Below are 26,820 nucleotides of genomic sequence, written 5' to 3'. Positions count from 1 at the left end.
GTTCAAAACAAGTGAATCGGGTCTTGAACCGCTCGACCTGAACCACCTAGCAATGAACTCTCAACAATGAATGTCCAATGTCAACACCTAGCGCTTAGTGCCATCGCTTAGCAATGATCACCCAATGCTATCACATAGTATCGATAGCCTAGTGGTATCTATAACAAAGATCACCCAGCGACATGCCTAGCAACGATTGCCCAGCGCCACACCTAACGATCACCCAACTATCATCAAATGATCGCCTATCAAGCACCCAGCAATCGCCTAGTAAACACTCAGTGATTGCCTAGTACAAACCAAGTGATCGCCTAGTAACAAGATCTTCCTCCTCGTAGCATTGCTTTTTTTTTCTTCCAAGAGACACGGGAATAGCACGAGTGACTCAAAACTTAAGAATTAAAGACTCGATAACATTTACTGCCCAAAACAATGGGCCCTTTACAAATCGAATTCGTAAAAACAAAGCAGGAAACACAGAAATCCAACCCCGAAAACATCATAATTACTAACCATTCAATAAACATTTATCAACCATGAAAAGTTTACAGAATGCAACCCACCACTTGTAATTAAATTCTGGAAATAGTAAAAATTGGGATCAAAACTTATACAATCTAACTCTGATACCAATTGAAAGAAACCGATGAAGGTCCCTGTGCAGAAGCAGGGATCGTTCCCAATTTTAATTTTTTTACAGAACTTTAAATTTAAGAAAAAACAGTTATGCATTATCAAACATAAATTACAACATGCTATTTGGAATAAATTAGGGAAGAAAACGATATACCCATGAAGCCAATTTTCTTCATTTATTTCCTCTTGATGACGATCTCTTTAGTTTCCAATTCGAAATTACCAATTGGGCACCACCACTTGAAAACCCTCTAGTATTCTCTTTAGGATTTAAGAATTCAAGCAAGAGTTGTGGGCTTTACTTGAATTCTTGGAAAAGGGAAAAGAGAAAGGAGAAGGATTTTCCCAGAAAACTATTCTCTGTTATCCACAGGAAAGATGGAGAGTACATTAAAACCGAATCCACTGCAGGTAATGTTTAGAGAAATTAGGGGGAGAGAATTGTAACTACCTCCCTTTAATTAAATTAAATTAAAACTTAATTTAATTTAAATTATATATATATATATACTATATGTTATATCAAATATAACACATAACCTATAGTTTCAATGTAGTAAATACAATATAACCTATAGTTTTATTTTCTCTCGATAATGCATAACACTTAATATAAATCATATTTATATTAAATTCAATTATATGAATCTCATCTTTTGAATTATATTCAAATATTTAATTCCTTTCAATTATTTATGGTATTTAATATAAATTGTGTTTATATTAAATTTAATTATATAATCTCATTCATATAATTTATATTAGAAACATATTCAAATTCCTCTCAAAATACTTTATATTATAATATATCAAATACATTATACTAATTATATCATATAATTAATTCACTCAATTAATTTAAACAATTCAAGCTAATCCAAAAAATTAATTCTCAATTAAAAATCATATTGATCTACAAAGGGGACTTTATGGACCTGTAGACTGAAGGTCCAATGGTACTTGGATAATTAATTAAATTACCCAACTTCCATTAACTGTCAGTCATTCCACTAAAGACCGACAACTGCACTCTTCGTACTACAGATATATTTCTTGTCTATTGGATATAACCAGTCAACAGTGTGATAACCCTTCACAAATTGCTCATAAGTACAGTTGGGCCAAAAATACCATTTTGTCCCTGTAGTTACATCTAACTCCTTAAGTACCACTAATTCCTCTAATGAACAATAAGTCATAGTCCAATTATGACCAAGTCCCTCTCGGGCCAAAAAAGGGTGTGGCCACATTGTTCAAGCCTCGAAATCATCCCTTAAGGGAGCAATTTATCTACTTACCCTGACATTAGGGAAGGAGTGAATTTCGTCTTATGTAGTTGTGTTCCCAGCTCCCCAATAAGACGAATTCCCAAAATGGTAGGCATATTGAGTTGACAATCTGACCACTCTCACCCATACAAATCAAAGGACCGCCTTCATGAGCAGGAGTTCATAACTCACTAAGATTTAGGTCATGTCACCTATGGTCATCCTGGTGAAATGTAAGTCTCTATTATTAACGATGTTATATAATGAGACTAATCATTTTGTGGTCCGGTCTTATACAAACTTTTTGTATAGGATACCTCCATTCACATGTCTCCACATGAATGATCAGGATCAGATTATTTGTAGCACTTTACAACAATTGTAACATCTACAAAGCAGATCATATCCGTAGTGTCACTAGGATAAGGTACCTAGCTTTATCCATCTATTACAGACCGTTTAGGTTATTATTTAAACAAGATCCATCCATATGTCTCTACATACTTGTTTAAATTACATAAAATAACATAGGATCTTAGTTTATTGGATTGAGTGTATGCTCATAAAATAACAATTATTTTATTAATAACAATTTGTTTATATAATGTTTACAAACTACGAGAATATAAGAGATTTATGACACAAATCTCAACATGATGAAGGAGTGTGTGTTGGCTTAAGGGATTCTTAAGGCTTAAAGGGCTAGGAAGGGAGCTAACTAAGTATGAATGACTTCTAACTCTAAAAGTATTTCAAAGTATATGCTTTTACTAGTTTCAAAGTTAAGCATGTTTGAAAAATTCCTAAGTATAATATGTTTCATAAATGAGCTCAGAGCAAGCTTTAGATGAGTTAGTTACTCAACTATGTTAAGTTTTCTTAAAAGTTAGCGGTGGATGCATAAAAGGTTCCATGGAAACTAAGTGTTAAACTCATGTTTTATCTAAGGCATCCATGTTTTAAAAAGAAAGCTAAAGCATGAATTTCTTAACATGGCTAAATAAATGTTTTACTCAAACGCGTGGCTTAGTGCTAAATTATGTCAACGCAAGGGTCGAGTTTATGTGAGTTCAATGTTTTTAAAGTATACTAAACAATGAGTTAGCCTTTCATGAGCTATGTGCTTCAATATCTCAAAGTATGTTTAAGTACAATGGGTTTTATTTGAGCTAGATACTCCAATATTTTCAAATACATTTTAGTATGAACTTTTCATGAATGTTTAGTCCAGCATGACTTTTCATGATTTTCTAGCAAAAGGGCTAAAGATTATTTATGACCAATAATTGAGGTTTTATGATTATCCAACCACTGGCTATGTACCCTGGATTGCTAGCATATGTCAGAGACGTTTGATAGGAATTGTCAATGTACACTGATGGGAATTGTCAAAGTACTATAGTATGTGTAGCTGGGAATTGACTATATGTGCACGTGGGGATGAGATATGACTGGGTACAGAACCAGTAAGATTAGTTATCATCAGTCGAAGAGAGGAAACTGATGATAACCAATATTTTTTCAGATTTAAAGTATGTTTTCTGGTTTTAAAAAGAGAAAATGAGTTTAATCTATGGATTTACTGAGATATAATGTTATACTATTCTCATCTTTTAGTTTGAACGTTTTATGAGCATGGCCTTCCTCAGTCAAGGAGATGAAGTTGATGAATGACAATTTTCTATAAGCTAAGTATGTGTTCCTGGTTTTATTGGAATTTAGTAAATGTAACCTTTGGATTTATTGAGATATTTAATAATGTAATTTCCCTGGATTTTACTGGAACTATGCTAAAAAGTATGTTATGAATTTAATATAAATATTTAATGAATGAAAGGTCGGGTTTTTTAAACTAAGATGTTTTAGTTAAATGATATTCTTGATTTTACAAAAACTTAGGTGGGAGGAACCCTCTAGTTTTATAAAAAGTTAATATGTGGTTTTCACTGAGATATTTTATAACTATGATGTTTATGATGGCTAGGTGTTCTAAGGCTTTCTAAAGCTAAAGCTTGAATGCATTTCCAAAGTTATAGCTTATGTTCTTATTAACATGTTACTCACTGGGCTTTCCAACTCACTCTTTTCAATGTTTTGTTCCAGGATTGTGAGTTGCTTGACAAAGAAGGTTCAATCTGCCACTGTGGTTAAATATTTGTTAGTCGGGTGTTTACTTGGGTTTGGTGTATAATTAAATAACCTCTACGGAGGTAGAGTCAAGGCCTGGTCTGTAATTAGTTATATTCTGATGGTGATGTTGTTAATAGAGTAATGTGGAAATGAGTTAAGTTGTATTCTGTGATAGACTTACTGACATATAGGTTCACGGGGTAAAGCATAAGCAAAACAGGTTCATAAGATGTTAGTTTAGCAGGTTCAATTGGCAGTAGATGTCATAAGAGGGTTGGCATTTGCTGTCCTCACATCTTCCTCCTAGAGAAAGAAGTGATACTGGGAGGGGGTGTGACAACTGTAGTATTCACCACCATGATCAAGTTTAACAACTTTAATTTTCTTTCCAAGTTGAAGTTCAACCTCAGCTTTGAAAGACTTGAAAACATCCAAAGATTGAGACTTTTCATGAATTAAATATAGGTACCCATATCTTGAATAGTCATCTATGAACATAATAAAATATTGTTGTTCTTTTCAAGAAGCCACAGGGAATAGACCATAAATGTCTATATGTATTAGTTCTAAGACGTCTAAGCATCTGTTGGCACCTAATTTTTTTTTTATGTTCGTCTATTTTTCCTTAATACATTCCATAAAAACGTCAAAGTTACTTCAATCAAGGGAATAAAGAATTCCATCTGACAAAAGTTTCTGAATTCTCTATTTAGAGATGTGACCTAAACGCTTGTACCATAACATAGCGGAATTCTCATTTAATTTGCGCTTTGACCACATGAATTATATAGCAGGATATTGTTAAATGAAGCAAAAGAATGAATCATATATAAATTATCAATTAAAGAACCGGTACCAATAAGCTTGGAATCTTAAGAAAGACTAACTTTATTATTTCCAAAAGAACAAGAAAAACAAAATTTGTCCAAACTGGAAATATAAACTAAATTCCATCTAAATGACAGTACAACAAAAGTCTCATTCAAATCCAAATAACAACCAGTATTTTAAACATAATCTAAAATTCCCAATAGCTTCAACTGGAACTACTTTGCCATCGCCCACATAGATGAATTTTTCAGCATCATTTGGTGGCTAGCTCCATAGGCAACCCTACATTGATATACTTATATGAGTAGTAGCACTAGAATCTACCCACTAAGTATCTGTATGTACAGAAGCTAAATTAACTTCAAAACAAACTAAAGTAAAAAGTTTACCCTTATTTACACACCACTTGGCGTATTTAGGACAATCTTTTTTGAAGTGACATTCCTTTTTACAGAAAAAACAAGGATTTTCAATTACTTGTTTCTCTCTTTTATTTTGTTGAGATATCCCTTCTGCGACACCCATAGATTTCCTTTTCTTCTTAACATGAGAGTCAGTTGCCAAATGAGTACTTTCTGTCCTTTCTTTCTTAATCATATCTTCTTCTTGCATAGATAGTGAGATAAGTTCATTAATACTTCATTTATCCTAACTTATCTTAAACTGAGTGGATTGTGTAGAAAGAGAGATAAGTACCAAATGTATGAATAAAATTTTCATTTATCTCGATATCAAATGCCTTAATTTACCTGCGAGATTGGATATTTCCATAATATACTCCCTTATGTTTTCATTGCCCTTATACCTCATGGAAGTTAAAGAAGTTAAAAGACTACTTGTTTTCATTTTTAGCAAAATATTTCTCAATTTGAGCAAAGAACTTATTGCCATTTTCACTTTCCGTGATAGAGCCCCGAAAAGACTCCAAAATGAAGTGCCTAAAGATCATCAGACACATGTGATTTGACCGTTTTCACTTCTTTATATCAGCCGTATTTGGTTGTTCCTCAATAGAAATAGGTTTATTGGTACTTAGTGCAAGGTTCAAATCCATACACCCGAGAAATATCTCTAGGCTTTCGTTCCAAATCTTGAAGTTGGATCCATTCAACTTAGGGATTGAACTCAAATTTCCAGATATTTGAGTAAGACCAACTGAAACAATAAACAATAAATCATATACTCACTATTAAAATATGATAAATGATTTTACATATGTGGTGAGCCCCTTAAAAGATACCAAGCACAACATTAATGTCTAGCCTTTGGGCAAAGACACCAACTGTAAATGGTACTCTCAATCTAGTAATCAAAGTACTGACAATAAACTCTGTCAAAAAATAGTCTTTCTTTGGATCGATTATTTTTCAACTGAGCAATCCTTATAATTGTCACATACTCATTACCACATGCATACCCACAGTTTTGGCCAAATAATTGTCTTCCTTTGGGCCTATAATTATCCGCATAAATTCATGAATATTCACATCTTATATTTTATAATTAAATTACTCTAGATAAGAGAGACTACTTTGGTAACATATTATTTTGACGAATTCAATCCAAAATATAAGACAATAATATAATAATATTATTGTATAAGAATAATAGAAGAAGAACACCATATAGTCTTTACCAAAATTCACCCAATAATTGTTTACACATAGTACAATTAAAGCAACATAAACATAATATAAACATATGAATATCACCAAATGTCATCAATCAAATTTAGATGACTATAGTTTTCCTTAATTAAAATTTTGAATGCCCGTAGTAGGATCTCTAAGGTCCATTATATACTAGTTCAATTAGAGTTCCCATTGAACTCTAATTAATTAGGAATGTGCTTCTACCCATTAAGTCCATACTCAATTAGAATCTAGGGCCTTAATTAATTAGATCACATAGGGCTTAATCTAATAAAATAACCCAAAATATTAATCCACATACATAGTCCATATTTCAATTATACATATTATTATTTAAATACGTCTAACATGAAATTTCATGGAAAAATTGTGAAACAAACATGGCTATATTATAGCTGATCCTTCATAACTTTATGATAGAGACCTTTTGGAGTCTTGATAGGGTATATTCATATATATTTTTTTCTAGTGATCTAACTAATTTGCCTCTAATTCAGTATATGTTCAATTGACCCTTGCTCACCCATTTTGGACCCCCTACTTAGTCTATTAATAGACACATTCAACAAGTTTTATAGAGGAAGTCAAATACAAACTACACAAACCATGACAACTTTTGGGGAATTAGTGTTGTGCATAAATCTCAAACCTTCTTATCAACCATTTGTGTGAGCACTTTAAGATATCATTATAGCACTTAAGATTATTTATGTCAAAGTTATCATAATAAATTTCAATCTAATTGCAGATATTAAACTGTTTTATTGAAATATTGTGAGTAAGAAGAATTATATCTCAATTTTTGTCAAGTAAATAGCTTGCTCACTCACTTGCAAAATTTAAAATTAATGGTAAAAAGTGATAAAAAAATTATTTTTAAATATAAAAAAATGAACTACAATCGCGATAAATTACTATAGACAGACTACCATTTTGCACTGTGTGGTTGTTTGAAAAACAAATAAAAAGGTTTTTTTTTTTCAGGCTTATAATGTTTGCTTTTTAGGAGCTCAAAAGTAAAAGTGGGAGCGACTTTGTGATAGGTTACAACAAATTGAGACGAGGAAGAAGTGAGCTTGAACTTGAAATCAATGGCAGTTCCTTCCAATTTCACTTCTCCTCGTCTAAATTCTCCTCGTTCTCTTTCCTTCTTCTTCAAAGCTTCCGTTTATTCCCTTCCCTTCTACAATTCCTGCACTTCCAAATCCATTTCCATCTCAAAACACAATGCACTCAATGCCTCCACAAGAACCAGACCCATGTCGATTAAAGCCGTTTCTTCTTCATCATCATCATCTTCTTCTTCCTCCTTTGGTTCTAGACTCGAGGAGAGTGTCAAAACTACAATTACCCAGAACCCAGTTGTTGTCTACTCCAAGACATGGTGTTCGTGAGTTCAAATCTCATCCATCTCATCTTTATATTTGTAATGCTTTTTTTTTTTTTTTAAGATTTACTTTATGCCCTTTTTCCTGATTTGGGTTTTCTTTAGTTTGTTGGAAACATTTTGAAATCAGATCGTTCCTCTTTTGAAGGTATTCTTCTGAGGTTAAGGCGTTGTTCCAGAGGCTTGGAGTGCAGCCATTGGTCATTGAATTGGATGAATTAGGTACTTTCTCTTCGCCTCTTTTTACACTTGCCGGTAATCTGAGTTCTGAAATCACTTCAATATCCCTCTATAATGATAAACTCCCATTCCTGTCATATGTTCTGACTATCAACTTAAAATTTCGGATTAAGTGGTAAGTTAATATGATACCAGGTTAATTCGATCCCCACAATGTTATTTTCTCCCAAATTGCTGATGTTAATACTTAATAGTTCATGTGAATCAAATTGATATACGGCCCCATATTGACTAATCGGCATAAACTTTTGGTGTTAAGAATATGGATAGAAGATTAAATATATCTTAAACTATTGCTTTAAGCTACACCTCGGAGTGATATAACATTTAGGTTTAGTAATTAGTGGTGGATTAATATGGAGCTATTTGCTTCGTTTTAAACCAGCATGAATTTTTCTTATTATTTTGTTTCTTTTTTTTAATCCTTTTATGAAATATGTAAGCCCACAATTTTTTTTTCCTTCAGGTCCCCAAGGGCCACAATTGCAAAAGGTACTTGAGAGGCTTACTGGACAACATACGGTACCAAATGTTTTCATCGGTTAGTACTGTATCCGGAACTTTTAGCTTCCGTTTGATAATCATGATTTTTGAAATTTGTGCTTCTTTTCTCACAATTTCTTGATCATGTTTTCATGTTCCTTAGTAAACTTTTGAATTGTTAACCGATTCTAAAAACAACAACGAGTTTTGGAAAACTACTTTTTAGTTTTCAAAACTTGGCTTGGATTTTGAAAACACTTTTAAAATCTAAACAACAAAATAAATAGATTAATGAGGTGGTAGTAGTATTTGTAGGCTTAATTTGCAAAGATTCTCCTTCAAAATATTATCTCCTCTCCTGTAATAAATGATCATTTGATACGTGCAAAATTTTGTTTTTAATAGAACTTTTTGTTTATCTCCATTGAGTACCTTTAGTCATGTTCCCAATCAAATCCCTTTGTTCAGTATATTCATCTAGAAATAATAATGGTTGTCTATAGGCTGAGAACAGAAGCATATAGAGGGGTTTAGGATTTTAGGTCTCAGTAAATGATTAGAGAACAATGTGTTAGACCCTCGATCCGGGGAAACCTGATTTGGCTCTATGTGCCTTGCATGAGCCAAGATCAGATCATATATGGTGTGGCACACTCAAAAGGATGTAGGTGGCTGGTGCTCCCCCTCTTGCATGAATGGATGCTGCTTGTAAAGAAACAAAGACATTTAGTTTGAGTAATTTGTCTATATCCAACACATGTTAGGCACTTCGACACCTGATGGACATATGATGGATACTTTTTAGCACAGCAGGCATGTGTGATACACTAGTTGTAATGTTGTATAAAGTAAATATGAGTCTTAGCACTTGTTAGGCCATTCTGGCATTTGTATAACATAATAAAAACATAAATAGTGATATATGATGAAAAATGAAAGTGAAATACATCATACTCGCTTTTAAGCAAAACATTTAAATGCACAACTCTGAATTTTCTTTTCTATACTAATGATATGTATTTTTAAAATATAAATTTAATAAACATATCCTTGCAGTAAAGTGTGTAGTCATTTCCATGTTATGTTATGTCCATATCCATGCTTTGTAGTTTTTCCATAGGGCAATTATCAATTTACACCCATGAACTTTTAGGGTTGTATCAATTTAAACTCTAAACTAATAATTGTATCAATCTAAGCCTTGATCTTTCATAATTGTATCAATTTAAACCCCAGACTAATAATTATATCAATTTAAATCTTGAACTTTCACAAATGTAACAGTTAAAATCTGGAAGTTTCATAGATGTATCAATTTAAACCCTCCATTATGTTTTATTTGGATACACTTGTGAAAGTTTAGGGTTTAGATTGATATACTTATAAAAGTTCAGGGTTTAAATTGATACAATTATTAGTTTGGGGTTTAAATTGTTGATACAACCATTAGTTTAAGGTTTAGATTGATACGACCCCCCAAGTTTAGAGGTATAAATTGATATCTATATATAGTTTGTTTTCTTGGGCAGGAAGCAAGTGGTTTTTTTTTGTGAAGTTTGAAACTGGGATTGTGTAAGACGTCTTGCATGTCTAGCTAGACTGTAATCTTCTGTACCTTAAAATTATAGTGGTTAATTAAAGTCCTTTACTCATATTCTCTTGCGTGCGCCTCAGCCTCACATCATCCCCACTATGTAGTTGTGAAGAGCCTCAATGAACTAACTACCCACCGCTCTAGCTTACCAAGTTAGTTGTAGAAACCAGTCACTACTATGGGCTAAGTTTCTTCCTTCTCTTCCACATGTTTCTGTTTTAGAAATTAGGAGATCGTGGAGGGTTTTTCGCCCTCCACCGAGTTAAACCACAAAACTCTAGCTTTACCTCTGGTAAATGTTCCATGAATGAGCTGAAAAAAAATGCCTAAGAGAACCTCTTTGTAAACACCGGGCTGAAAACACGCTTCTGTTTCTTTTCAACCAAATGCTTTACTGTAAAGAAATTTACTTGCAACTGAAAGCTACCCCTCTTTCAAAAATGCAAGTTGGGACACGACAATAAAGAGTTGGGGATAAAACCATCCAAAAACTGCACAGGACCTCAATAGAAAAAATGCATACACATCGTAAATGGTTCAAATCTTCCATTGTTTTCTCACGAAGAAAGTACTATTGATGTTTGCGCACAGGTCTTTAAAAGAATTCTATGTTGTGCCTTTCAAGAGCAACTAGCCACATGAAATACCTTATATTTATCCGAATTCTTACCCTCCAAAGCTTAGGAAAGGACAGAATGGGAAAAGGGGATGCAAAAATTCAATGAAGTATTCAAAGTTTGCAAAAGAAAAAGATCGACTAATCAATAATCCAAATACGGCAGATGAGCTTATACTTTGAGCTCATCAGCTTTTCTATTCTTTTAGGGCGAGCTCCAGCCCTAATCAATTTGTTTCCTCTTTTCTTTTTCTTTTTTCTTGAAATGAGCTCATATTTTATCAAAAGCCTTGTTTGTTCGTCACATTTTCAATTCTTCCTTAGTGAAGATCTTTGCATTTATCCCTCCCTTTAGCTCTATTAGCTTTCTGGTTCCCTCCTCAGAAAAACAAACAAAACACACAATAAACAACCAAACAACTCAGAAAAAGGATCAAATAGCTATACTGTTGTATTGAGAGTTCTTCAATATACAGTATGTTATGAATTTAAATTAGGAAAAACTAGGGTTGCTCTCCTACGATGAAAAAGGAAATATCCCTTGCACTCTATTGAGAGAGAGTGGGTTCCCTCTACTCTTAGACTCCACAACCTTGCTACTCGCTTACCTTCCAAAGGTCCCCTCAAAACCCTACAAATACCCTCCCTCAACCTCAGCCCATGCAGCCATGATCCTTGCCTGATCCACTTAACTGTCGTTATGGTTAATGTGTGGGTCTGATAAATGGTGGTATTCATCCTTCCAATCCATTCATTTTTTATAGGAAACAATATTCGGAAAAAAGTGACAAAATAGATAACCTAAGAGCAAGGGTAGAGATTACCTCCCCCCAACCCCAAACTAGCAAAGGAGAGCCTTCAAATTGTTAATAACAATTTTAAAACTGTGATTACAAAAGTAGTATGCCAATAAGGGTTGAGTCTGCTCCATTGGCTAGGGTTCGGGATCTCTTAGTCATACTGAGTTGGAGGTCCTAAGTTCAAACCTTCGGATGAGCTTAATACCAATTAATACCAAAAACTCTTAATGTCTCTCAGGTCTAGGCCTTGGGCAAGCATGGGTGCCCTCAAGTATAGGGGAGCGAAGCTCTGACTCCCAGTTATCGAAAAACAAAAAAACAAAAAGAATTAGTATGATTTGTACACCACCAAGAGGTATTCTGTTGTACGAAAAGCCAAAAAGACTCAAAAGGAGGATTTATCTTCAAATACCCGGTTGTTCCTTTTCCTCTAGAGGCCCTAGAGAAGAGAACACACTGCACAAAGCCAAAAGGACTTTTCCCCTACCATCGATGATCCTTCCATCAAGCATCTCCAATAGCCGACCATCAATCTTCTTAGGGAGGCAGAATATGACTCCGAATTCCGTAATTAGCGTATGCCACCTTTTAGCCACAAAAGGGCACTGGAAGGGATAAGTGGTTAAGGGATTCCTCCGTATACAAACATTTACAACACACATAAGGGGACATCACCCAGTTTCGGAGTTTCCTTTGGAGTTTTTCACGAGCATTCAAACTCCTATAAGCCAATGATCAAAGAAAGGCTTTATCCTTTTTGGGACCTTGAAGTTCCAGATTGGGTTCACCATTGGGTAGGTCAAATTCGTCTCCCAGTTGGTTACCTTCAAAAAGGTGAAGTTTTCAGTAAAAGAATCAGGTGAGTCGATCTTCTTTCTTCCACCTTATTCTATCCCAATCATTTAGGAACTCTCAGATTGACCGAATTCCCCAATTCTCTATTAAAGATGGATCTTCTAAATCCCAGGTCCCATGCATGACATTCGCAATCCCAACAATCAGCAATGGAGGCCCCTTTCTTTGTAGTAATGGAATAATATTAGGGAATTTGAGAGCAAAGACTACACCACAACAAGGTGGCCAGAGTACAGTAAAATTAAACGGTAAAAAGGAATTAAATTTTCATACCTTTGATGAATTTCCATAATGGCTTTCTTGCTGTGGCTCAAAAATATGATCAAGGTTTGTGGGAATCTTCTAATAGAGAACCCCAAGGGAGTGGAGAAGAGCCAAACTTTGGAGGGATTTCTTTGTGAAAAGTTTGTGAGTTTCGCTCTACCCTTAGGTCCTATGTATACCTATGGGCAAAGACTATTTGCCAAATGAAAATATTATAATATCAAATTTACATACACATGCATGCATGCATGCATACATGCGTGTGTATATATATATATATATATATATGTATATATCAAATACAATTAATATGTTTCCCTTATATAATATATCTTATATATTAAATACTAATTTGATCCCTTATATAATATATCTTATATATTAAATACTAATTTGATCCCTTATTATTCTTATGAGCCGACAAGGAGACTTCAAGGGCCTATAGATTATAAGCTTCAATGATTCAAAATTAATTAATTAAACATATTTTAATCAATTAACTTTCATTCATCAACTCTACGCTCCATTACAGACCTAGGGTTGCACTCTCATAAAATATAGGACAAGTTATGTCCATGGATATAACTATAACGTGCAAGTCAATTCTTCACGAGTTGTTTGTAATTACAGTTGGGTCAAAAAGTCTGTTTTATCTCTGTAATTGCATCTTGTACCTTAAGTACCACTGATGTTCTAAGGAACCATCTAGATATGATCCAGCAAAAAACAAAGTTATTCTCGAGCCAGTAGAGGATTGGGTCCCATTGCCCAAGTAATGAAATCAACACTTGAAAGAACAAACTCATCTACTTTCCCTATCTGAGAAGGAGTGAGTTCCATCAATTTCCAACTACTCTTTTTTGTTTCTTAATTTTACAAGTAACAAGGAGAGCACGAAAAATATGAAGTTAAAAGAAGAAGAATAATATTAGTTACAACAAATGTTGACTTGAAATGCCCAGAAGATACATGGACCAAAACTCTCAGGCTGAACTATTAACGTAGGAGTCCCCAAAAGTCATGTTCAGCCCATAGGAACGTGACCAAAGAAAGTTTCCTTTCCCTTTCCTTTTCCCTTTCCGTTTTCTAAAAGCACATAATCATGTGTTGAAAGCTAAAAGAAGTTTATTAGGCGTGTGTTTGGTTTAACTTGTCAGGTGTTTAATTTTGAAAATAAGTCATTTTGGAAAAAATTGAAGTGGTTGGCAACCATCCAAAATAGTTTTTGAAACACTTTTAAGGTTTATTTTAAACCGTCTTTGTCAAAAGAGTTTAAATAAAAATGACTTTTTTGAAAAACTTTTTCTTTATCTGGTCAATCTAAACGGGCCCTATGTTTCTTTCCCCTCAATTGTGTCTACTCTTCATTCTTCTGATTGTAGTGCCTGATGTATCAGACTTAATCCTGCCACCCAAAATAGTGTGCGACATCAAAACATGATGCTATTATATATTTACCAACTGTGAAATTGGTTTTTGGAAATACTGCCCTTTGGTGTTGTTTCAAATAGCTACTACCATTTTCTTCATGGATGTTTATGATTATTGTTTTATTCATGGATGTTTACTGATTATTGTTTAAACTCAAATATCTCTCTGTGGCCAGGGGGCAAACACATAGGTGGTTGTACAGGTACATTTTTATGGCATAATTTCTTTTATCAAAGCGTTGAATCATTCAAAGGAAATGTAGATGGCTTCACTTATATCGATTATCGGTTTCGTGGTTGCTATTGTGATGCAGATACTGTGAAACTATACCGAAAAGGAGAACTCGAACCTTTGCTATCTGAAGCTAATGCTAAAAATTCAGAGACATAAGGATGAAGGCACATTTTGTTTTCTGAGCCATTTGCTGACTGACCCGTTGTTGATGTTCTCAATTCTACCTCAAGAAACACATGCGTTTTTAGTTAGGAAAATGATATGTATGTTAAGCTATTTGTGGATGCATTTGTTACAAGGAACTCCAAGTTGTGCTTGAAATAAGTGAGCATTTTATTACCTTGTTTTCCTGACATTTTCTTTCAAGTGTCATATGTTGTTTTAATGACAAAAGGACTGTAATTCCTTTAGCTAACAAAGCCAGTTTCTTTGGTGGTATGTTTGGGATTCAGAATGGTTTAAACCAAACTTATGAAATTGATCATATATATATATATATATAACCAAGGATCTTTAGAGTTACCATTAGAGTTAGATTCCAATGATCTTTTCAACATTTAATTAGTATAGGTTTGTTCTCGGCAATCTTAAAATTGAGATTTTAAATTACATATCGGTTAAATTATACAAAATATACCTAAACTTTGTACCTTGTATCAAAAATATCCTTGAATTTTCAAAAATTTCAAAAATATCCTTAAACTTACCAAATGAGTTAAAAAATACCCCTTTAGTGTTTTGTGTTAAAAATACTCCTACACTTTCAAAAGTTTAAAAAATATTCCTAAACTTTCAAAAGTTTCAAAAATATTGTTACGGTTGTATAAACAAAAATTGTTAATATCATTATACTCCTGTATTTTCCCTCCTTTTTTTCTTCCCCTCTCTTCTTTGATACCGAATTTACTTTTCTGTTAACTGTTTGACATCTGTTATCTAAAAAATAATAATAATAAAAATAAATAAAACTACACATTTCATTTAAAGTGTGAGCTATAATAAGACAGAGAATCATGAAAACATCAAGGAATTTTATGACTTAAATATTTTAACAAAGTTGTACGTTATTAGTTGAGTGAATGATCAAATACATTATTTAATTGACTATTAATCCTTTACGTTTTAAAGGAAAAATTAATTTTAGAATTTTGTGAGATTTTATGGGATTTTATGTTATAACTTAATTTTTTTTTTTTTTAGTTGCTAAGAAAATTGACATAATAATTGAAAAATTAGTAGAAAAATGAGAGTATCCATATGAAGGGGAAAAAAAAGAGGATATTTTGAAACTCTTTTTTTAAAAAAAAAAAAAAGAAAAAGAAAAAATTAGACTCATTTTTACATTGAGATATTAACGGATTTTGTTCATATACTATCAGTAGAGATATTTATTATTTATTTATTTATTAAGTTTAAGGGTATTTTGAAATTTTTTAAAGTTCAAATATACATTTGAAACTAAATTTTAATGGTTTTCATCCAAAACTAATATTTTTTAACTCTTTTGGAAAGATTAAGTGTATTTTGAAACTTTTGAAAGTTCAAAGATACTTTTGACGTGCTTTTTATAATTTAGCCTATATTATTTTATGAACAGTTTTGTTTAAGTATCAATTTTGATTAAGATAAACAAAATAATTTTCCTCTCTTTGGTTTTTTTTTTTTAATGTTTACTGTACTGTAAAGTTATAATTTGATTCCAATATTTTTTATTTTTATTTTATTTTTAATATAGAATTGTTTTCATTGAGATTTTACTAAAGTAATAATTTTTTTTCATAACTTCAAGATTTTAAATTTTCTAACTAAACAATTAAATGAGTTATCTAAAGTCTGATTAATTTGTAATAAAATATATTCTTTGAAGTTTTAAAAATAACTAAATTAAAAATTAGAAAAAAAAAATCAAATGACTATATTATGTTAATGTGCTTAAATTAAAAAAAAAAAAAACTATATTCACAACAAAAAAAAAAACAAAAAAAATACTGTATATTTATGTTATTTATCGTACTAATTTTATTTTATTACGTTTAAAAAAAACAATAGTTTATTTTGTTACTTGGACAGAAATCAAATATTTTATAAAAAAAGGGAATTTTAATATATTAATCTTTTGATGTCTATGATATTTTCCTAAATTGTAACATTTATGCATAAATATTAATTGCATTTTTTAAGTGAAATTACGTTTTTAGTAGCTGTATTTTATTCATAATTTAAAAAAAATTCAGATAATTTCTATCAATTTTCACAGTATTTTTGAAAGTTTTGTACGACATGGAGGCTGAAAAAGTGGAAGCTTCGTGGAGTCAAATGTTGGTCTGACTCTGACATCAACACTCACCCAACGGATACAAACGGGAAATTTTTCATTTTTCATTTTCAATATTTTTCAAAAAGCTCACCAAATAATTGCCACCTACTTTTTCTAAAAGAAATTTCTATGTATAGAAAAAATATCAAACTATTTCTAAAAATAGCAAAATATATATATATTGATAAACATTAATAGAATTCTATCGATATTTATCTGTGATAGAATTTGATAGAAGTCTATCATTGATAAAGACTAATAGAAATTTATCTATGATAAAAATGGATAGAAATCTAAAATGATTAAATTTTGTTATTGTATAGAAACTCCTTTCTAAATAAGAAATTATATTTTTAATACTATTTGGTCTAGGTTTCAAATTTTCGTAAAGAAAAAAAAATGTGAAATTGTAAATATATATATATATATATATACTTTTGAGTTACCTTGTATCCAAAATATTCTTAAACTTTCAAAAGTTTCAAAAATACTTTAAACTTTTAATAAGAGTCCAAAAATATCCAAAACTCACAATAAGAATATTTTCGAACTCTTTTTTAGAAGTTTGAGGGTATTTTGAAATTTTTGAAAGTTTAAGAATATTTTTTTTACACCAAATCCAAAATTTAGGAGTATTTTGTATAATTTAGCCAAACAAATTAATAGCTAAATATTCTTGAACTATGAGGTAGGTTTGAGAACTTTAATTACATCCATAAACTTCAATTTTATGTTAAATTACGTGTTTAGATAATTTTATATCTATTTGATTCTTAAACTTTTTAAAATTTATCTAAAACTCGTTCAATTTTTAAATTTGCATCCAATAGATTCTAAATTCTAAAAAGTGATAATTTCAATAGTTTCTTAAATTTTCGGTTTTGTGATCAAGTTTTGTTTAACATTTTTTTTTTTGTTGATTTAGAAAACTAGACACAAAGTTGAAAACTTATAGCTACACTTGACATAAGATCTAATTTTATATCTATTAGATTAATTGGTTTTTTTAAAAAAAATAAATAAATATATGAACGATCTATTGACATAAAATTGAAAGGTATAGAGTTTGTTAGATATTTTTAAAGTTTAAAAATTTATTAGATATAAATTGAAAATTTTAGAGATATATTAGACACTTTTAAAATTAGACAACCAAAATAGATATAAAAGAAAAACTTGCCATTTAACTTTAAAAATATTAATTTTAACCTTCCTTTTGAAATTATTATTCCAAAGCACCCATTTAGATTATTTTTCAATAAAAAAAATAAAGAAAATTGACACGACTACCTATGTGTAAGAATTAAAATGCATGATGACATCATTTACAATATAATTTATGTACATTAATGTGATAATTGTTATGAAAATTTTGATTTTGTGAATAGCATTGTAAATGAAGTCTTCGGCATCTTTTAAGTTAAAATAAATTATCTTAATTTTCAATATAGTTAAAATTGAGTTGTAAATGATATTATGTACACAATTTTTGGAGTTTTACCGTCAACTATCATATTAATTTATGTCATTCATTTAAATACAAAAATCTCAAAGAGTATCATCTCTCGAATAATTTCAAAGTTCAACAATTAAAATAGAATTTTTTAAGAAATATAATTAATAGGAATAGGAGAATAGGGGTGTTAAAAAATTCAATGATCCAAAAAAACCGATCAACCCAATTCAACCCGTGCGATTTGGGTTGGGTTGGGTTGAGTTCAAATAAATGAAAATTTTCTTGGTTGAGTTGGTTCATGTATTCACTTAATATAACTCAAATCAATCCAAACCAACTCGAATTTATTATTAACTTTGAAATATATATTTTTTATTACTTATAACACAATTTGGTTCGAATTTATTATTAACTTTGAAATATTTTTTTTTTATTACTTATAACATAATTCTTTATACATATATTAGATTTTAATTTTATTTATTTAAATATTTTTTGAATAATTTATTATTCAACAAGTCTTTAAAATAGTTTCTTTGCACTTTAGAAAGAAAATTTTTACCATATAAATTGAAATTGAGTTGTTAATCTTAATTCAATATATGAAAATAATTAAATTAGATTTTTATATATTTACGTTTTGCTTCTTTTTAGAACAAAATTTTAAATAAATGACTCAATTAACCTGAACCAACCCAACCCAAATATTTGATGGTTGGGTTGGATTCATTTTTTTTAATAAGGGTTATTTGGATTAAAAAAATTTACTACCTGAATAATTGGATTGGGTCTAAAAAATCTTTCACCTCTTGGTGGCTAACATATTCATATATGTCAGTTGAGTTTTGTTCGCTTTGGCTAAAATAACTTTTTAATGTGTCTAAAAGCATTATTAATATATATCTAAAAGTTTTAAAACAATTTGTTATGATTTAACTAAAAATTTGTTACCAATTTAAAATGTTTCTTTTCTCTTGTAGTTTTGTATACTCTTTTCTCATAGCAATATAATTTTTGTGGATGAAATAGAGTTTTTATTATCCACTTAAATATAATTCAATTGGTTAAAATATATATCATCACCAAAAAGTCAAATATTTGGTTCTTCTACTAAATATATTTGAATTAACCTTTTCAAATAAATCTCTTTTTTCTTTTAGAACTCTTAAAAACTGCATTATTTTTAAGAAAACCACGAACTTAAAAGAAACTTCAATATGTGAAATAATTATTACGATCGCACACACTCACTTGACTTTAGTTATAAATAAATACTCTATCAAAGCATTATACTATTCTAATTAGAATTAGAATGAGTATATCCAGTTTGGAGTGTTTTCATATTTGGATGATTTGAAATCAAACGGTATTGACTCATTTTATAATGTTTGGATCCCGATCTTTTTTATACAATTTTAGTATGGACAACTACTTTTTCTAATATATTGCCAAAAATTCTACAAATTCCACATTGGTAAATACTTGAAAAATATCATGCTATTGTCTCATTGAAAATCATAATTCTCAACTTTGTAGAATTATAACCTACTCTATCATAAAGAGTCGAACCACTTGGAATGTCACCTTTCAAGACTTTTTCTTTTTCGTCACATGTCAATAAATTACATCCTGGATAAATTTAATTATGATGTAAGTTCCATCTACTTGGCTGACCCAAAAGTTCTTCAACTATCAACATATAACGTCTACCACAAATATTTGATATTTGAAAATACATGGACTACAATTGAATAAGTCCCGAAGTATAGGGATCAAATTGTATTTTAACATTTAATTTATATTATAATTTTCAATTTCAACAATAATATGACATCTCAAACTAAAATACTAAGATTTTTTTTTTACAAAATTTAATTGTGGAAACTTGATTGGCATAAATATTTTCTTGTTTATATGTTCATAGTAAACATAATAATAATTTAAAGAAGTAAGGAAAATAGAAAGAAAAAGATAATTTTGAATGAGAGAGAGAGAAAGAATTGTGATGAGAGGAAAATAGGAAAAATGAGGTAAAAATACAATGAGTTTGATTTTGGTGAGACCCACTCAGAATTGGAATAAAGTGTTAGAATAGTGATACTTTTCTCATCCTCACGTGGATTAGGACCGATATGAACATAGCTTTATTGACATAAAATACGTATAATCAATTTTGTGGTCAAAAGTTTGATTCCTTTCGTATTATTAAAAAAATAAAGTGAGTCTCACAAATTCGTCAAGCTTAAATTTAAAGTTATATATAAATAAATAATGATAATAAAAGAAAAAGAACTTTTAAGTATTTTGATTCTTAAACTAGGTTATTCTCATTTAGTTGGAATTTCAAAATACTTTAAAGATTGTGAAAATACAATAAAGAAAAAAAAAAAGCATTATAACAATGCTCATACTTTGAATATTCTAATTCTTTATATGTCAATATCACATATATGTGTATAAAAGGCACAAACAAATCAAACACAAAACTAAAGTGACTAAGAGAAACAAGAACACGAGAACAAAGAAAAGAAAAACTAAAAAAAAAGGTCCAAAGAGAAGAACCAGCTTGACTCCTCTTGATAGAGGCCCCATGCCACTGTGAACAATGCAGAAAAACCTCTGACTGAACAACTTGACTGCACAATTGAGGAGGATGCATGGTAGCAGAACACCACCCACTGATATGATCACGAGTCTGTAACCGATTTCAACCACTCCTTTTGAATTAAAAAAAAAATCCCCTTAATAACAATTCCATTGTTAATGTTCTATTTTTTAAATTTATATTATTTCTTTCCAATTTTTTTTACTAAGATTATTTTCACATTTCCTAAGAAAAGCATGTAAACTCTAGTCAAATTCTAAAAATAAAAATAAGTTTTAAAAACGATGTACTTGACATAATTTGTTTCAATTAAAATATTAACAAAAGGGAATAATAATAATAAAAAAAAAACTTATATGTAAAAATAGTATTATAAATTTAATTTTTAAAAATAAAAATAAAAATAAAAAAATAAAAATCAAATATATAATTATATGAAAAGTTATCCACTCAAATAACTCAATTAGTCAAGACAATTAATTGAGAGGTTAGAGTTACATTTTTTTTTTAATGGTTGTGTTAAGCAAAGAAGAAGAAAATTCTAGAATTGTACTATATCTACCAATTCAAAAGTTAAATCGAATATTCTAAAGGAAAAAAAAAAGGGGTAAACTAGATAAAAATTAAATTAAATTTTTTAAAAAAATTAAAGGAAGGAGAGAGGCTGGTGACTTGGGGGACAATTGACAGAGCTGCCAATCAAGGAGAAGAAAAAAGAATGGGGAACAGCTCAATGGGCCAATAGGCGAATATGGTTCCTTTTAATTAAAGAAAAAAAAAAGTTAAAATACCATTTTTGTCCCTTAATTAACAACTCGTTCAATTTTGAAACGAGACTTCTAAATGTCAATTTCTAATTTCTACTCTCAATAAATTTTAATTTAGTCCCTACTATTAGTATATACTCGATTTTCTTTTATTATGTACTAATATTTTTACAATAATTTTGAAATCATATCTACAAATTATATTTTATTATATCAAAATTATTATTATTTAAACCTTTTTAACAAAAAAAATAAAATAAAAATTGGAGAGACTAAACTTTAAATTTATTAAAAGTACATGAACTCTTGGTATTATATTTTCTTTGACATGTTGATATTTTTATTGATATTTCTACGTTTTAGTGGGTTCAACATCAAAATGAGGATGAACCAACATTTTCATTAAATCATAAAAAAAAAAATAATAACAAAACATAAAAAGTAACAAAATATAAATAATGTAAATATGATGTAAATAATAAAGATGTTAACTTGTTGAAGAGTCATGAAATTGTTATTTAGTAATTTACATATTTCTTTGAGTCTTTTGTTTTCATAATATTTTTTATAAATATCTATTGATACTGGCATTTTTTTTAAAATTAAGACCTTGACATTTCCTTTATATTTTAATGAATTAAAAGGAAAAAAAATAGGAAAAAAAAAACTTTTTTGGTCTCGTAGTTTTGAATTTAGTTTTCTAGGTTAAAAAATTAAATATTTTTAGACCTTAAATTTTGAATTTGGTTTCAAATCAGTTTCTATATCTTAAAATATTACAATTTCACCATTAGGATTTTAGTTTTGTTTCAATTTGATCTATAAATTTCAAAATTCATTTTTAGATTTTTCATTAAATACTCACTATCCATATATAGTAATAATATGTATTAGTTTATTTAAAAGAACTATAATTGATTAAGTTTCAATATTTTTCATCACTATTAAAATTAAAATTCACTTCATAGTTATTCTAAATCAATTAATGCACATTAATGCAAAGCCTTAAAGTAAGTATTTAGGTAAAAAAAAAAAAAAAAAAAGCAAGGTTAAAAATTTACATCTTGAAACATAAGAACCAAATTGAAACAAAACTTAAATCTCAAAGGTAAAATTATAACATTTTGAAAAATTTAGAGACTAAATTGAAACCAAACTAAAAATTAAGAACAAATAGTATAACATTTTGAAATTTAGAAACCAAATAGAAATAAAATAAAACTCAAAACCTCTTACCAAAAATATTTTTTTTTTCTATAAGAAAGAAAATGTTTGAAAATATAGGGGCAAAATTGTATTTTAACCATAAAAAAAAAAAAGTTAAAAAGTCAAAAGTCAAAATTTCCAACGCGCTGCGTATAAATCTCCGATGTGTACACGCGTCTTCTTGTTCGTTGAGCGCTCGGTCTTGTTGTTCATCTCAGTCTCATCAAATCCCTAATTTTTCTGCATCAGTTTCTTCCTTCTTTGCCAATTACCAGAATTTTACACCAATTTTCTATCTTTAGAACCTAAAATTTAAAGTTCCCCACTTCTCCATTTTCCCTTTGGTTCTTCCTGTTCAGTGAGAATCCAAACCCCCCTTTTTTGCCCTTCTTAAATTCCTCTAGGTTTCTTCTTCCTCTCCTCCTCCGATCAATCCCCACTCATCTCTTCTTCTTCTCAACGACACTGACAGATCCCCGAAGCCTCTCCCAGGGTTCGTGTGGAGTTTTCACTTCCCTTGGTTTCTTTGGTAATTTTTATAATTTTTTGATCCACTTTAGGCGGAAATGGGTCGCTAGCCTTTTCATTTTTCTTTGTCCCCTTATTATTATTATTACTACTACTATTGGTTTGATCATCTTGCTTCTGTGCTCTGTGATGGTCGTTGAATCTAGAACTATGGCTATGTTGGTGTAATTTCTTGACCCTTCTGTTCTTTTGAGTATTGAAGCCCTAATTTTGGCTGTTTGATTTAATTCCTGATTCAAAATGTCGTCTACGGGTGTTACTGCTCTTTGTCCAGTTCATAATGAGCATTTATTTTCCCATAATCGTTTAATTACTCCATCCATTCTGGAATCCAATGAGTCGATTTGGATTTATGTTTCTGTTTCGGGCTCTATGAGTCCTATGCCCATCTTTGCATCGGAATCCATTGAATCTGTGAAGTTAAGGATCCAATCTTGCAAGGGATTTGTGGTGAAGAAACAGAAGTTAGTTTGTGGTGGCCGAGAATTGTCTCGAAATAATTCATTAGTTCGGGATTATGGTGTTACGGATGGAAATGTGTTGCATTTGGTGCTTAGACTATCAGATCTTCAGGTTATTAATGTCAAGACTCATTGTGGGAAAGAGTTTACCTTCCATGTGGAGCGGGACAGAGATATTGCATATGTAAAAGAGAAGATTGCTACAAAGGTAAAGGAGTTTGTGGACGTTGATGACCATGAAGTAGTGTGTGATGGAAAGCCGCTAGATGATCATAGCCTTGTAGACGATATTTGTAATAGGCAGGATGCAGTCATACATTTGTTTGTTCGGAAGTCTGCAAAAGTACGAGGCAGACCTATCGAAAAAAACTTTGAGCTCTCTATTGTGGCATCAAATTTAAAAGAACAGTGTAAATCTGAGTTTTCTAGAACAAATAATCAGAAGGAATACAATGAGGATAAGGAAGCTTATAGGACAAAGTATGAATATGACAAAGAAATTGGACCAAGAAGGCCTTCTCCTAATGGAGGTAGTGTTATGGAGCCCATTGTCATTAACCCTAAGATTGAATTGCCAATACCCATTTGGGATATGGTCAATGCTACTGTAGATGGCTTAGACCGTGGGCATTTTCCAGTTAGGTCTTTGGAGGGAACCGGTGGAGCATATCTTATGTTAGACCCATCAGGAAAGAAGTATGTGTCTGTTTTTAAGCCAATTGATGAGGAGCCAATGGCCTTGAACAATCCACGGGGACTTCCATTGTCACTAGACGGTGAAGGGTTAAAGAAAGGAACCAAAGTTGGAGAAGGAGCATTCAGAGAAGTTGCAGCTTACCTATTAGATCATCCAATAAGTGGACGCCGTTCAATGTTCGGTGACAAGAATGGCTTTGCCGGTGTTCCTCCTACAGCATTGGTCAAGTGCCTTCATGACGGTTTCAACCATCCTAGTGATAAATCAGTTAAAATTGGTTCCTTGCAGATGTTCATGGAAAATAATGGTAGTTGTGAGGACTTTGGTGCTGGGGCTTTCCCTACCAAGGAGGTGCACAAAATCTCTGTTTTGGATATTAGATTGGCAAATGCAGATAGACATGCTGGAAATATTCTATTGGGAAAAGAAAGAGAAGGGGGTCAAACTGTGCTTATTCCAATCGACCATGGATACTGCTTGCCAACAAGTGTAAGTTTTCTTTACTCTTAATTGGTTCATTGCATGTTTTAAATTTAGTCGAATTATAAGAAAACATCCTTTAATGTTGTCATTACACTTCAAATAGTAAAAATATTGCCCTGGAACTTAACAAATGTTTCAAAAATATTCTGAGTAGAAATTCTTCAAAATTATGGACGAAAATTGAGACATGAAATGATTTTGTAATGGCCTGAAATGAAAATTTAGACCAACACAACGTTTTTAGGTCATCGCCACACAGTTTTAAGTCTCGATTTCTCTTCGAAATTTTGAAGGAATTACATTCTAAGGGTAATTTTGAAACAGTTTTAAGTCTCGATTTCTCTTCAAAATTTTGAAGGAATTACATTCTAAGGGTAATTTTGAAATATTTATGAAAGTTTAAGGGTAATAAATGCAATTTTTTTAAAGTGTAGTGGTATTTTTTGAAACAAAGGGCAAAGTTCAAGGGCAGTTTAGCCTTTAAATTTTCACGAGCTGAGGAATCGAACTGTGATATTAGTCTCTAATTCTCATACTGAATTTTGTTGGCTGGAGCTTAATTTACTCGGGGAGATTTCAATATAGATTTTTGAATTAGCAGTACCAGAATCTCGTATTCAATTGAAACTTATCTGAGTCGATATTCTCTATTGTTTCAGTTTGAAGATTGTACATTTGACTGGCTCTATTGGCCACAAGCCCAGCAACCATATGATGCTGAGACATTAGACTACATAAATTCACTGGACGCAGAGGAAGATATCGCCCTTCTCAAGTTCCATGGATGGGACCTGCCTCTTGAATGTGCTCGTACACTTCGCATTTCAACCATGCTGTTGAAGAAAGGGGCAAAGAGAGGGCTCACGCCATTCGACATCGGTAGCTTTATGTGTAGAGAAACCTTGATGAAGAAATCAATGATCGAGGAGTGCGTGGAAGAAGCAATGGATTCTTTGCTTCCTGGTACGAGTGAAGCAACATTCCTTGAAAGTGTATATGAAATAATGGATCACCGCCTTGATCAGATTGCTGCTTCATTGTCCTGATGGGGAAAGCTAAGATCATTTTAGTAACTAAATAATAGGTGTAATTAATTTATTAAAATATGTGGATAATGCATATAATATGATGATGTTAATGAATTATTATTATTATCATGTACGAACGACAGGACTATATCTGTTCTGCTTCTTCGTTCTTTGTTATAGCCGTTGAGAAGGATCGTCGGCGGCTTTGTCGATGGCATTTCTTTGGAATTGCTGTTCTTATTTATTATGTTTGTATTTGCCCTCCTAAGGTCTTTTTCCTTTGGATTTTCAATGGAAATTTAATAAATATTTTATGATTTTTTTTTAATATATATTTCCCTGAATGTGTTTATTATGAATGATTGAACAGAGCATGTTGATAAGCATATTTTTGTTCCTTTGTGAAAATGTTGATGCCTTTTTCAAAGGCAATTTCAAATATAATGTATTAAATTGCCTTTGCAAAGCCCTCCACCAAATTTTAGATTTTAGGTCTTTCTTTTTATTTCTTTTTAATTTTTTTTGAGTTCAACTAAGTAGGGGATGTGAACCGGTGGTTAATATAAACTCGTATGCCAATTAAGAAATTTAGTCTTGATAATGTGGAAGTATTTACTTAATTTGAAAAAAATAGGTTAAATTACAAATTTGTCCCTATGATTCGTCGAATCATAGGAATATAGTCTATATGGCTTGATATCTCAACCCAAAGGACTATTTATGAAGTATTATCAATTTATAAGGATTAAATCCTAACTTTAAAATCATATGAGTTAAATTCTAACTTCCTTCGAGTTATAGGTACCAAACTTTTAATTTGACAAAAAGAAATATATATTATCAAAGTTTTT

At 30.9% G+C, this 26,820-nt stretch overlaps 2 protein-coding genes across 2 annotated transcripts; both read left to right on the top strand.

Annotated features, from left to right (window-relative positions):
• Nucleotides 1-7,460: 7,460 nt before the first annotated feature.
• LOC120067357 (monothiol glutaredoxin-S10-like) lies at nt 7,461-14,859 on the top strand. Its single transcript, XM_039018930.2, has 5 exons — nt 7,461-7,907; nt 8,053-8,126; nt 8,611-8,685; nt 14,363-14,389; nt 14,501-14,859. Exons 1-5 carry the CDS (start codon nt 7,609-7,611, stop codon nt 14,575-14,577), a joined length of 552 nt encoding a protein of 183 aa, XP_038874858.1. The 5' UTR covers nt 7,461-7,608; the 3' UTR covers nt 14,578-14,859.
• Nucleotides 14,860-22,924: 8,065 nt separating this feature from the next.
• Nucleotides 22,925-26,297, top strand: LOC120067114 (phosphoinositide 4-kinase gamma 4). Its single transcript, XM_039018534.2, has 2 exons — nt 22,925-24,947; nt 25,601-26,297. The coding sequence occupies exons 1-2, from the start codon at nt 23,541-23,543 to the stop codon at nt 25,985-25,987; spliced, it is 1,794 nt and encodes a 597-aa protein (XP_038874462.1). The 5' UTR covers nt 22,925-23,540; the 3' UTR covers nt 25,988-26,297.
• The last annotated feature ends 523 nt before the right edge of the window (nt 26,298-26,820 follow it).

Source organism: Benincasa hispida, chromosome 12 (assembly GCF_027475165.1).
Source record: "Benincasa hispida cultivar pf3 chromosome 12, pf3_genome.v1.1, whole genome shotgun sequence".
In the NCBI taxonomy this organism is placed as follows: domain Eukaryota; kingdom Viridiplantae; phylum Streptophyta; class Magnoliopsida; order Cucurbitales; family Cucurbitaceae; genus Benincasa; species Benincasa hispida.
Note: the sequence above shows the minus strand (reverse complement) of the source record. Positions and strands in the feature narration are given on the sequence as shown.